Raw genomic sequence first — 12,092 nt, forward strand, 5'->3', positions numbered from 1 at the left:
TCCTAAATAGCATTTCTGTATGATCCACAGGACCAAGAAGGAAAACCCAAAAGAGCCATTGTCCATGACAATAAAGATGGCACATATGCTGTCACCTACATCCCCGACAAGACTGGGCGCTATATGATTGGGGTCACCTACGGGGGTGACGACATCCCACTTTCTCCTTATCGCATCCGAGCCACACAGACGGGTGATGCCAGCAAGTGCCTGGCCACGGGTGAGTACAGAGCATCTCAAGGTCAGGAGCACAGGCTTTGCAATCAGAAAGCTGGGCTATAGCCCTTCTCTGTGATTTACAAGCTACATGATCTGGGCACGTTGCTCGACCTCACTGAACTTCAGTTTGACATAGATTGAAGCTCTTCATTTATATTTGGAGAACATTTAGATCCAAGAAGCTCTTCTAAGGAACAGAGACTGTTGTACAGGGTTATTGCAAAGATTAGATGAGGTCAGGCATGAAAAATGCTTAGCACGGTGCCAGGTACATGATAACTATTATTATATGCTTTTGAAGTGTTGAGAACCCAACTCTGATGGCGGCTCCCATGAAAAGCAACAAATTTCTGCCTTTTATGAGTAGATAGTTACTCAGCATTCATTCAAGAGCATTTCAGGTCAGCATTAGAGAAACACATTTAAGGATCTAGGTTTTTTTCTTCTTTTTTTCCCTCCTCCTTCCTTCAGTTTCTAAGACACAACTATTGACTGTCACAGGCCTTTCTTTTCTTTCTTTTTTGAGATGGAGTCTTGCTCTGTTGCCCAGGCTGGAGTGCAGTGACGCAATCTCAGCTCACTGCATCCTTAGCCTCCTGAGTAGCTGGGACCACAGGTGCCCACCACCATGCCCGGTTAAGGTTTGTATTTTTAGTGGAGACAGGGTTTCACTGTAATTGGCCAGGCTGGTCTTGAACTCCTAGCCTCAAGTGATCCGCCCTCCTCGGCCTCCCAAAGTACTGGGGTTACAGGTGTGAGCCACCGTGCCCGAACGGCCTTTCAGTTTTTAAGAACAGCCCTTGGACAGCTCAGTGCTGCTGCTCAAGCAGATTTTAAAACATGAATCCCCATCTCTAAAATGAGACAGATTTACTTCTTTTTAAATAAGTAGACTAAACACAGGACTACCCTTGATGTGTTCTGTTTCTCTCATAGCCCATCTTTTTTTGAATGGAGAAAATCTGGGCTTTCATAGCAAGGTTGTGAGTTGCTCAGTGTGGCCCTTTTTGGCTCACCCATGGCAAAAAATGGAGAAATTTTGGAATGCTGGCCAGTCCACCACCTCCTAGGTCTATGCAGCTGCCAGCGACAACCAGATCATCTTTAACTAATTGATGGCTAATTTACTAATTGATGTTAACGCTGGATGGGGACTTCCCCATGGCCTTCCAGGCCCTGTTTCCTCCCCCAGCTTGGGCAGAATCCTGAGCTGAATACTTGCCTTTTGGCTACACCTTTGCCTTGGCTAAACCAAGGGTCTGTCATTCAGTGCCTTCCACAGATTGACTCCAGTCTTCTCTTCCACTACTCCCTGAACAAACTGTTCTGGCCACCCTCCCTGTTACTCCTACGCACTTGGCTCATATTTGCCAATGTGCTTTTAGTTCATGCTGTTCTGCATTTCCTGATGTATGGATCCTGTGTAAAGGGGTGCCAGAAATCAGAGAGAGACTGGTCACTGGGGAGAGGTTGCAAGTATCCCTTAGCCAACAGAACCCATCCTTCCGGGTTCAGCCATATTTCCTTTCTTTAGGAAGCCCTTTGTCAGTGTGGCAACCCTGGTATATAAATTCTTAGAACCTTTGCCTAGATATGCTGCCAGACACTTCCCCGAGGAACAGTGTGTTATTTTTTCTGTAACTTAGTTCCTCTTCAGCATTTCCACTGCAGTTGGAGCTATCATTCTTGGTGCCTGGCCCTGTTAGCATCTTGAGAGCAGGGACTGTGTCTTACCCACCTTTATGTGTACCTGGCACTTAAGAAAATGCCCAATATGTTTGTTGAAAGGTGACCTTCCATTGCCACACCTTTAAATGCTGGCAAACCCAGGCTAACCTTTAGTCAACACTCAGAGCTTACAGATGCTCCTTATTTAGTAAGTAATTGATGAAGTAGCCCTTTGAGCAACACCTAATTGGGGATCTTTGGGATATCCCTCTGAATGGCAGCAGTTGAAGGCCTAACATTTACAGGCACAGACAGCATGGATGGGTGTGATTTGTTCTTCGGCCTCCAGGACGTGTGTCCATACTTCCATTCTCTTCCCCTGAACTCTTCTCCAGGTCCTGGAATAGCCTCCACTGTGAAAACTGGTGAAGAAGTAGGCTTTGTGGTTGATGCCAAGACTGCCGGGAAGGGGAAAGTGACCTGCACGGTTCTGACCCCAGATGGCACTGAGGCCGAGGCCGATGTCATCGAGAATGAAGATGGAACCTATGACATCTTCTACACAGCTGCCAAGCCAGGCACATATGTGATCTATGTGCGCTTCGGTGGTGTTGATATTCCTAACAGCCCCTTCACCGTCATGGTAAGGGAAAGTCCTTCTCCAGAGCATGCTGTTATTGGTGGAAACTGTAACAACTGCCATTTGTTGAACCTTGACCAGGATATCCTCTTCCACTTTTTTTTTCCATTTGGAAAAAAATTTCGTTAAGCAGTCATGACCTTGTAGAGTCCCAGAGTAATCTCTAGAAACTCAGAAACCCTTTGGCTCTAAGAGTTTTTAGGGAATCTTACTGGCCACCAAGGTGTCTATCATAATAAGGGACTTGGTCAGCCGCACTTGACCACAAGGTTCATAGGCCCTTCATGTTTTTAATGACCTGGCCTTGTGCACAGCCTTGGGCTCATTATTAGGCAGTATCCTGGCCTAAGCTGAGGCGTTTTGAAAGATAACTCCTCAGAAAAACACACCTTTATGAAAATGTTTCTACATAAAACATGACAGGTTTTTAACCTGCCAGCTCTTCCTTCTTCCATCTTCATGGCCATTCTCCATGGCTGGAGGAGAGAGCTTCCTGATGCTGTTTTATTTGGAGACTTGACTCTGATATCCCAGGACTCAAAGTACCTCCACTTGTGTTTTGGAAAGATTCACACTTGATGTATGAGGGGGAAATACCTTGTCTTTTGCAGCTAGAAACATCTGAAATAAAAGGAGGAAACCATTATGCAAACATCTGGGTTAGTGAATGACCAAGGTCTTTCATTTTCAATTCTGAGTGACTTATAGATCTTCCTCTGAATATTTATTTTTGTTATTGCATAATGGATCTTCCTCTGAATATTATTCAACCAGGAAAGGGATTAGAAACCTCAGGGGCATTACCTCACTGAACCCTCAAAACCAAGCATCCGTTGGCTTTTTTTTTTTTTTTTTTTTTTTTTTTTTTTTTTTAAACAAATGAAGTTGTGCTTGGTCCTAGACAGACACCAATACCATGCTGTCATCCTCAGCTGGTGTCCTTTGATACTGCCATCAGCAGCCGGCACTTGACGCACAAGGTTCATAGGCCCTTCGATGTTTTTAATGAGCCTGGCCTTGTTGCAAGCCTACAAAGCACCTTCTAATTATTTCATTTTGTGGGCAGTATGGAGTAGGTGCATGACGACTCCTTTCCAAAACAGAAGCTCAGGGACTTTCTTCCAAACAGTTCTATACTCTGTCGTGAGCTTTGTTCCCTTTCCATCTGATGTTTGTTTATTCTGTAACAGGCGTGCCAGAGATCCTGGAGGCTCTTTTATGTTCTGCAAGTATGTAAAACACTAGTCAACAATTTTTTTTTTTTTTTTTTTTTTTGAGACGGAGCTCGGCTCTGTCACCTCAGGCTGGAGTTGGCAGTGGGCCAGATCTCAGCTCACTGCAAGGTCCCCGCTCCGGTTCCACGCCATTCTCACTGCCTCAGCCTCCCGAGGTAGCTGGGACTACAGGCGCCGGCCAGGTTCGCACGGCTAGTTTTTTTTTTTTTTTTTTTTTTTGTATTTTAGTAGACGCGGTTTCAGCTGTGTTACCAGCGATGGTGTTCGATCTCCTGACCTCGTGATCCGCCGTCTCGGCCTCCCAGAGTGCTGGGATTACAGGCTTGAGGCCACCGCGCCCACTTGTCAACTTTTGACATTGTTCATTTAAGAGTGTTTTTCTTCTATAGGAAGAAGGAAATACAGCTGGGAAGTTGATGTCGTTATTCACAGAGAAGGGTACCAATTGTAGTCTTCAGAATCTGTTTTTAGCCCATACTGGGTTTTATCTGGTTGGTTAGAATTAGGTAGGAGGGAAAAGCAGCTAACCACCGAGCAGTGGTCATGGGCCTGCTGGTGTGATGAGTTGGGGGTAAGAGAAGACCATATTGGGAAGGTCTAAGTGAGAAAGTCAGAGTGAAAAAATTGAGGACCCTTGTTGCAGAAGTGGAGGCTTCCAAACTCAGTAAGAATAAGTGTCTCCTAGCCCCTGAATACACACAAAGCAAGAATATTTTGTGTTTACCCACTGCCCCCTGACCACTGCTGAAGGCAGAAAGGGATGATCACCCACAGTACCTATAGTACCTGGTTTGGGTCTTTATTCTGTCATTCCAGGGAGAGAATCTTAACTGGATGGACTGACTGACTGTTCATTGGCTTTGGTTGGGTAGATTCCCTGCTTCTCTTTATAAGTTTGAGGCCAAAAAGGACACTGACCAGCACTGCAGTCATAGCAAATGTCTCAAGGACACCCACACCGCGTGAGCCATCGCGCCCAGCCAGGAGCATTCAATCTAAGATTTGTTGAAAATGAATTTATAAAAAACTTTAAAAACATTAACTGCTGAGCATGGTGGCTCACGTCTGAAATCTCAGCACTTTGGGAGGCCAAGGTGAGAGGATTGCTGGAGCCCAGGAGTTTAAGACCAGCCTGGGCGACACAGTGAGACCCCCATCTCTACCAAAAAAAAAAAAAAAAATTAGCCTAGTGTGGTGCGTACCTCTAGTCCCAACTACTCAGGAGGCTGAGGTGGGAGGGTCGCCTGAGCCCAGAAGGTTGAGGCTGTAATGAGCTGAGATTGCGCCACTGCACTCTCCAGCTTGGATGACAGAGCAAAACTCTGCCTCAAAAAAAATTAAATAATTAACCACAGTAGACATTTATCAAGTAAAAAAAGACCTTTTTCCTGATTCTGTGCTGCAGAGATGCCTCGTGTTAGTTTTTACCTGCTTACACTTCACACACCTCAGTTTCATGCCTGGGGTCACACTGTACATATTACTTTCGCACCTTGCTTCCTTCCCTCAGTGTGCCATAGATACCCTTACATATTGATTCATTGGACCTGACTGCTGTGTTCCACCGGACAGACTCACCAGAATTTATTTGACCCAACCCCTTCCAGATGGACATTAGGTTGCTTTAGTTTTGCATGACCACAGACGGCGCCAGTCAAGGTCCTTACACACATCAGTTACCTATGGAGCCTCTCGCCAGCGTAGGTCTGCTTGCCAGAAGTGGGGTTGTGGGCTCACAGGGCATGCACATCTGACAGTTGAAGAGAGGACACCAACTTGCCTTCCAAAAGGGCAGTAAGAAAGTGTCCTTCGCTAGAGCGAGCAGCTCACTGCGGTTCAAGATGGAGCAGTGGGGGAAGCAGCTCTGTGGTGGTAGAGTCTACTGAGTGTATCCTTCCAGTATGGTTCCCAACTAATCTCCATTTGCCACTGACCAGGCCACAGATGGGGAAGTCACAGCCGTGGAGGAGGCACCGGTAAATGCATGTCCCCCTGGATTCAGGCCCTGGGTACAATTTTGGTTTTTTTCTTTTTGTGTTTCTGTGTTTACTCAGCCTTCATTTCAGAAAATCTGCCATCTGCTTCTGGGATTGCTTAAGCCCTGTGGGTGTCCTGGTCATTGGTCATTGGTGTGCCCCTCACTGATCAGCCCATCACGATGATCCCTGCTTTTTCTGTAATAAGATCACCTTCGCGTCACCATCCGTGCTCCACAAATCGCCAGCCGTCGTGTCTGTGATCACGCTCGGTGTAGTTTGTCTCCGTGTTTAAAGAGAAAGACAGCTGTCTGCAGCCCTGCTGCTGCCTCTCAAAGCTGCCACTTGCACATTCAGTTTCTGTTCAGGGGGAAAGCCACCCACTGCTACTCTCTGCCACTTAAAATGCACCTTCTTTTCCAGGCCACAAGCAACTAAACCTTTCCAGATGGAGCCTCTTGGGACTCATAGACATTGCTGTCTCTCACTTTTCCACTTTCCCGTGGGCGCTGCTGGGAATTTTACAAACAGACTCCCGAGTGATTGCTAACAGTTGGTCAGCATGACTTCGCCAGTCCCTCAGGTTCTACCCTGGGTCTGGAGCCACTTAGACAAAGCCCATACCACAATGGGCAGCCACATTCCCAAATCCCGGCCTCACTGGCTTGCAGAATTCCCAGCAGCTCTACCCCCTGTAGCTTCACCAGCTCCCACTGTTGTCTGCTTTACCCAGTGACCACTGCCTTCTGTTTTTAGGTGACCGAAGAGGCCTATGTCCCAGTGAGTGACATGAACGGCCTGGGATTTAAGCCTTTTGACCTGGTCATTCCGTTTGCTGTCAGGAAAGGAGAAATCACTGGTAAGCACTTGCCGTGAAGGCTGTCTCATTTTCACTTGCTCTCATGAGCTTCCCAGAATGGTGCCGGGGAGGTGTGTCCACTGTCCCCTAGACCTGGGCTCCTTAACCCAGGGTCATGAGTTCTTGGTCTCGGGTGTTGGGCCATGGAGCTCCTGAAACTACAGAATGTGCCACATGTGTGTTTCTCTGAAGAAGTGACTCACTGACAACTTGCATTACTTTCTTGAGGGGGCCCATGATTCTCTCTAGGTTAAGAACTGCTGTGTTTAAATACCTCATGACTGTTGGGTTCCTGTTTGTCCCTTTTCCCTGCCTTCTCTTGTTTGACTTTTCCAGATGCGACTTTGACACTGAGTCTGTCATACAGGAGTTCCTTTCTCCCCTCAGCCGCTTTTCAATGCCTGCTTCTCTTTGGTTTGATGCTCTACCTATCCAGCTGGTTTCATGGTCTTCTCAAGTCCTTTCTGAGCTTGATTTTGCCAGTTGTAAAAAACTCTTTAAGAGTTGTCTGCTGTATTTTGTGGAAGTCAAATGGAACTGGAAAAAAAAGAAGAAAAGAGCAAATGGTCTTTCCCATTGTGGGACTTGAGTGTTTTAGGCAGCAATGAATGTCCTTGGGTCTGGAAACCTTTATTTTGAATACATCGGTGCCTTGGGCTCTGCTTCTCTGGGGAAGGTCGCTGGTGGGCTCATTGCACCGTCTCCCTGTGCTCCATAGGGGAGGTCCACATGCCTTCTGGGAAGACGGCCACACCTGAGATTGTGGACAACAAGGACGGCACGGTGACTGTTAGATACGCCCCCACTGAAGTTGGGCTCCACGAGATGCACATCAAATACATGGGCAGCCACATCCCTGGTAAGTTGAGCTGAGCAGGCCCAGCAGGGCTCCACCATTCAGGGGCATCTGGGCAGCATACAGACGCTCCTCAGCTGCTGTGCAGGGAGTGGCTTTTGGCAGCAGGCTGGGGAATGTAGCACTGGCAACTCTGCAAAACCAAACAGCCTGGGACCCTAGCAGGTCCAGCTGATTTCTAGAAGGGATGATGTAGCTCAGTGTCTTGGGTTGCAGTGCAGGCCTTTGGGTCTGTGGTTGTTTATCTTTGTCACTACGCCGAGTGTGGCCAGAGGGCAAGCTGGGAGAAAAATGTGAGGCACAGTGAGGGACTTTCCAGCCTGGCCTGCAGAGCCCTGTGTGGCCTGGGGACTTGGGGCGGGGTCAGAGGCGGAAGAAGAGGACCAGCAGCCCAAGTTCCAAGGGAATCTGGCCCAAGTTCCATGGGCCACCAACCAGCACAGTGTCACTGGTTCACTCTTTCTTTTTGTAGTTGTTTAAATATTTGTTTTTTAATTTAGTATTTTGAATGGGTAACACATTCTCATGGTTCAAAAATAAAAATGGGCCGGGCGCGGTGGCTCAAGCCTGTAATCCCAGCACTTTGGGAGGCCGAGGCGGGCGGATCACGCGAGGTCAGGAGATCGAGACCATCCTGGCTAACGTGGTGAAACCCCGTCTCTACTAAAAAATACAAAAAACTAGCCGGGCGAGGTGGCGGGCGCCTGTAGTCCCAGCTACTCGGGAGGCTGAGGCAGGAGAATGGTGTGAACCCGGGAGGTGGAACTTGCAGTGAGCCGAGATCCGGCCACTGCACTCCAGCCCGGGCGACAGAGTGAAACTCCATCTCAAAAAAAAAATAAAAAATAAAAATGATATGGAGAAAGGTTTCCTTCCCACCTATACCCTCTGTCTGCCCTCTCCTTGAACCAGACTATCATAAATTTTTTTATGTTCAACTTCAGAGTTTTAGGGTTTTATTTTGTGTGTGTGTGTTTGTGTGTGAAGATAGGATCTCACTATGTTGTCCAGGTTGGTCTCGAACTCCTGTCCTCAAGCATTCCTCCCGCTTTGGTCTCCTAAAGCGTTGGGATAACAGGCATGAGCCGCCACACCTGGCCAATTTCAGAGTATTTTTAAGACTCTCCATGCAACTAGAAATACAGATATATTAGAGAGTGTCTTGCCAGCCTTCCCTCATGTGGACAAATCATTACATATTTGACCATTTCCCTGTTGGAGGGCATTTTGGTTCTTCTGCCGTTGCTGTCCCCAGTCTTGCTGCAGCAAATCGACTTTTCCCCTAGTCACTTCACACTCATGAAGATGTATCTGCGAGATTTAGTTACCAGAGGAGGCATTGCTGGGGCCCCAGTGCAGGCATCTACGATTTTGACAGATCTTGCCAAATTGCCCTTCAGAGGGGCTGTTGCAGTTCACACACCCTCCAGCCATGGAGGAGAGCACCTTCTTTTCCACAAAATTTGCCAGTAGAATATGCTATCACATTTTTGGATCTTTGCCAGCCTGATGGTTGGAAAGAAACACAATCTCAGTGTCGCTTTATTTGTATTTCTCTTGTGAATGAGACCGCACAGCTTTCCATATGTCTACTTGTATTTCTTTTTCTGTGAACTGAATGTTTGGATCCACGGCCTGTTTTTCTATTTGGTTATTGGCCTTTGTCATATAGTTTCTAAGAGCAATTTAAACATTGGAGAGATTAGCCCTTTGTGGTAGGAGTTGCAAATATTTCTCTGAGATTGGCATTTGCTTTAGTTGCCTGTATGTAATATTGGTTTAAAGCAAACATGTATTATCTACTTCTATTTAAATATTCTAAAGCGGCAGATGGAGAGAGAGGAAAAAATGTTTCTCACATCTGCCATCCACTTCCACTGCTGGTGCAAGTTGTGTATCTTTTTAGATGTTTCTCTCTGTATCTACAAACATACATATAATTTTGTTCTATTTTGTTTTTAAAGGAGTAGCGTAATGGTATTCATAGTTTGTAGCAACTTGCTTTTTTTATTTTTAATGCATCATATTATGGATAATTTCTCAAGTTAGTAAACGTGGGTCTTCCTCATTCTTTTTAATGGCCCATGAGTAGATCAGCATTTATTTAACCAGTCCCCTGTTGTGAACACTTAGGTCTTTTCCTGATGTGCACCTGAACACTGCAGAAATGAAAGTGCTTACGTAGGGCTAGCAGTCGGGGTGGGTGGGAAAGACCACTGTGGGGTTGATTCCTTACAGTTTGAACGGCATGGGCAAATGGCCTTCCAAAAGCCCTTTCCACTTACCTTCCATCTAGCCATGGGTCCTTTCACCACACAGTGCAAGAGTTTCTTCCTTATTTATCAGTTGGGCTGGATTGCCTTACCTTAGCCCCCTTCCTCATCTGGGGCAGCCTCCAAGATTGTTTTTCTTATGTTGTGATTGAAGGAATAATACTGTGTAGACCCTCTCGGATGTCCTAGGATGGCGGGGGACAGGAGGTGCATCTGCATCTCTTTCTGTCTCTGCATCTCTTTCTGTCTCTGCCTCTGCTTAGGAGGCACCAGACCTGTAGAAAGGTGAGTGTTAAGATGCCGGTTGTCCAAGGTCTTCATTCACCCCTTCATGAGCACCAATTTTGTTTGTGTTCTTTGTAAACCCAGAGAGCCCACTCCAGTTCTATGTGAACTACCCCAACAGTGGAAGCGTTTCTGCATATGGTCCAGGCCTCGTGTATGGAGTGGCCAACAAAACTGCCACCTTCACCATCGTCACAGAGGATGCAGGAGAAGGTACTGTGTGGTTTACGTGTTTATATGCCTCCAGCCGTCCATTCGGAGGGTTAGGTGGACACGGTTCTAGGGTGGCTTTTAAAAGTGAGACAATTGAATGGTAGTATTTGTCTTGTCTTTTCTCTCATATAAATCTGTAGAGCTGCTTTGTCTTCTACCCAGAAAGACATTTTTGAAGTCCTTTGTGTTCTAATTGAAATCAGATTCATGCTATGAAATACTTTATGTGACTTGTCTGGAATTTAAGTATGTTTTGGTTGGTGATGTTTTTGTTCTTTTTGCACATGTATCCACAAGACCACATGACTTACTGAGTGGCTCTTTTTGATAAAGCTGTGTGCCCATTCACATGGTATTCATGGAGACTCCCAAATCTGTGGTTCTAATGGGATTTCCATGATGGCAGCCAGTGCCTGATAGAAAGGGACAATACACGTCTGCCCTCTACCACCCACCGTCTCTTATGTGAAATTGACATGCACGGCTCCTTCCTTTTCTCATCCCATGCATCCTGAGAGTTGAGACAGCTCCAGGGTTACTTGCAGTGAAGAACTCAGACATTTGGGGTTTCCTCTCAGTGGATGTTTTTACCACATGGAGTGCTTTGTTCTGACAGATGTCCCTTTGTCCACAGCTCACGTGGAGTGCATCAGTCCGTTGTCCCCAGCATCAGGGCTGCCCTAGATGAGTTGTTACAAGGAAACTCTTAAAACAAGGAAACTCTCCCTAACACCCCTGCATCCTTGTTCCCACTTGTAGGTGGTCTGGACTTGGCTATTGAGGGCCCCTCAAAAGCAGAAATCAGCTGCATTGACAATAAAGATGGGACATGCACGGTGACCTACCTGCCCACTCTGCCAGGCGACTACAGCATTCTGGTCAAGTATAATGACAAGCACATCCCTGGCAGCCCCTTCACAGCCAAGATCACAGGTAGGGTTGTCTGGCTTCTGCATGGGAAGCGTGGCTGCCCCTGACTGCCACCCTCCTTATCAGACCACAGGCGGCAGGCTAGACATCTCTTTGAGTTTAGGTTTCACGGAGACTCATTGAGGAGGAGCAGGGGGTGGAATCCAATCTTGGATTGGCTAAATTCTTCCCTTGCTGATAATCCAGGAAAAAGCAAGAGCTAGTATTTGGAGCACACTTTTATTGTGCCAGTGTTACTCTAGTGTGCAAAGAGAAAGCTCTCAGATGGAGTATTCAAATCATACTGACCGCAATAGTGCATGAACTCAGAGATGCCCTTCAGCGTCACTACTAGATAAATTTTCTGCTATCCCTTTTACAGATGGGAAAACTGAGGCTTGGCAAGGTAGTGGTGTAGCCGAGTTCACATATGGGTAAACAGATCCAGGTTATCAAATTCCAAAGCCCATGCTCCTCACCTTGCTGTGTTCAGGTTATGCTTTCAGTGGGTTATAAGGAAAATGCACAAGGCAGAGCCCGTGTGCCCACCGTGTTTAGACCTGTCTGTGAAACAGCCAGTAGTACTCTGTGGAATGTGGTCATTGTTTACCTAGAAATGCCCACAGCCATGCCAGGCAGGTGCGAGGTCCCTTCAACTACCAAAGATTCCTATATTTTATTTTATTTTTGAGATGGAGTCTTGCTCTGTTACCCAGGATGGAGTTCGTGGCGCAAACTTGGCTCACTGCAACCTCCACCTCCTAGGTTCAAGCAATTCTCCTGCCTCAGCCTCCCGAAGAGCTGGGATTACAGCACCCACCACCACACCCAGCTTATTTTTGTATTTTTAATAGAGATGAGGTTTCACCATGTTGGTCAGGCTGGTCTTGGACTCCTGACCTCAAGTGATTCATCTGCCTCGGTCTCTCAAAGTGTTGGGATTAGGCACCTGGCCCAAA

At 46.8% G+C, this 12,092-nt stretch overlaps 1 protein-coding gene across 4 annotated transcripts in view; it reads left to right on the forward strand.

Moving 5' to 3' along the window:
* The window catches only part of FLNB (filamin B), a 171,528-nt gene that overhangs the window by 134,214 nt on the left and 25,222 nt on the right, over positions 1-12,092 (forward strand). For 2 of the 4 annotated variants that reach the window (XR_001889617.1, XM_017894154.1), the window contains exons 28-34: positions 31-220; positions 2,283-2,530; positions 5,700-5,771; positions 6,495-6,597; positions 7,316-7,456; positions 10,096-10,224; positions 10,984-11,157. Coding sequence is in view for 3 of the 4 variants with exons in the window: in XM_017894154.1 (XP_017749643.1) it covers positions 31-220; positions 2,283-2,530; positions 5,700-5,771; positions 6,495-6,597; positions 7,316-7,456; positions 10,096-10,224; positions 10,984-11,157 (1,057 nt within the window). In the remaining variant the exon portion in view is untranslated. The remainder of the gene's footprint in view (positions 1-30; positions 221-2,282; positions 2,531-5,699; positions 5,772-6,494; positions 6,598-7,315; positions 7,457-10,095; positions 10,225-10,983; positions 11,158-12,092) is intronic. The other 2 variants (XM_017894155.1, XM_017894156.1) reach the window with 2 other exon arrangements.

This window comes from Rhinopithecus bieti, unplaced genomic scaffold, assembly GCF_001698545.2.
Source record: "Rhinopithecus bieti isolate Rb0 unplaced genomic scaffold, ASM169854v2 scaffold_21649, whole genome shotgun sequence".
Taxonomy (NCBI): Eukaryota; Metazoa; Chordata; class Mammalia; order Primates; family Cercopithecidae; genus Rhinopithecus; species Rhinopithecus bieti.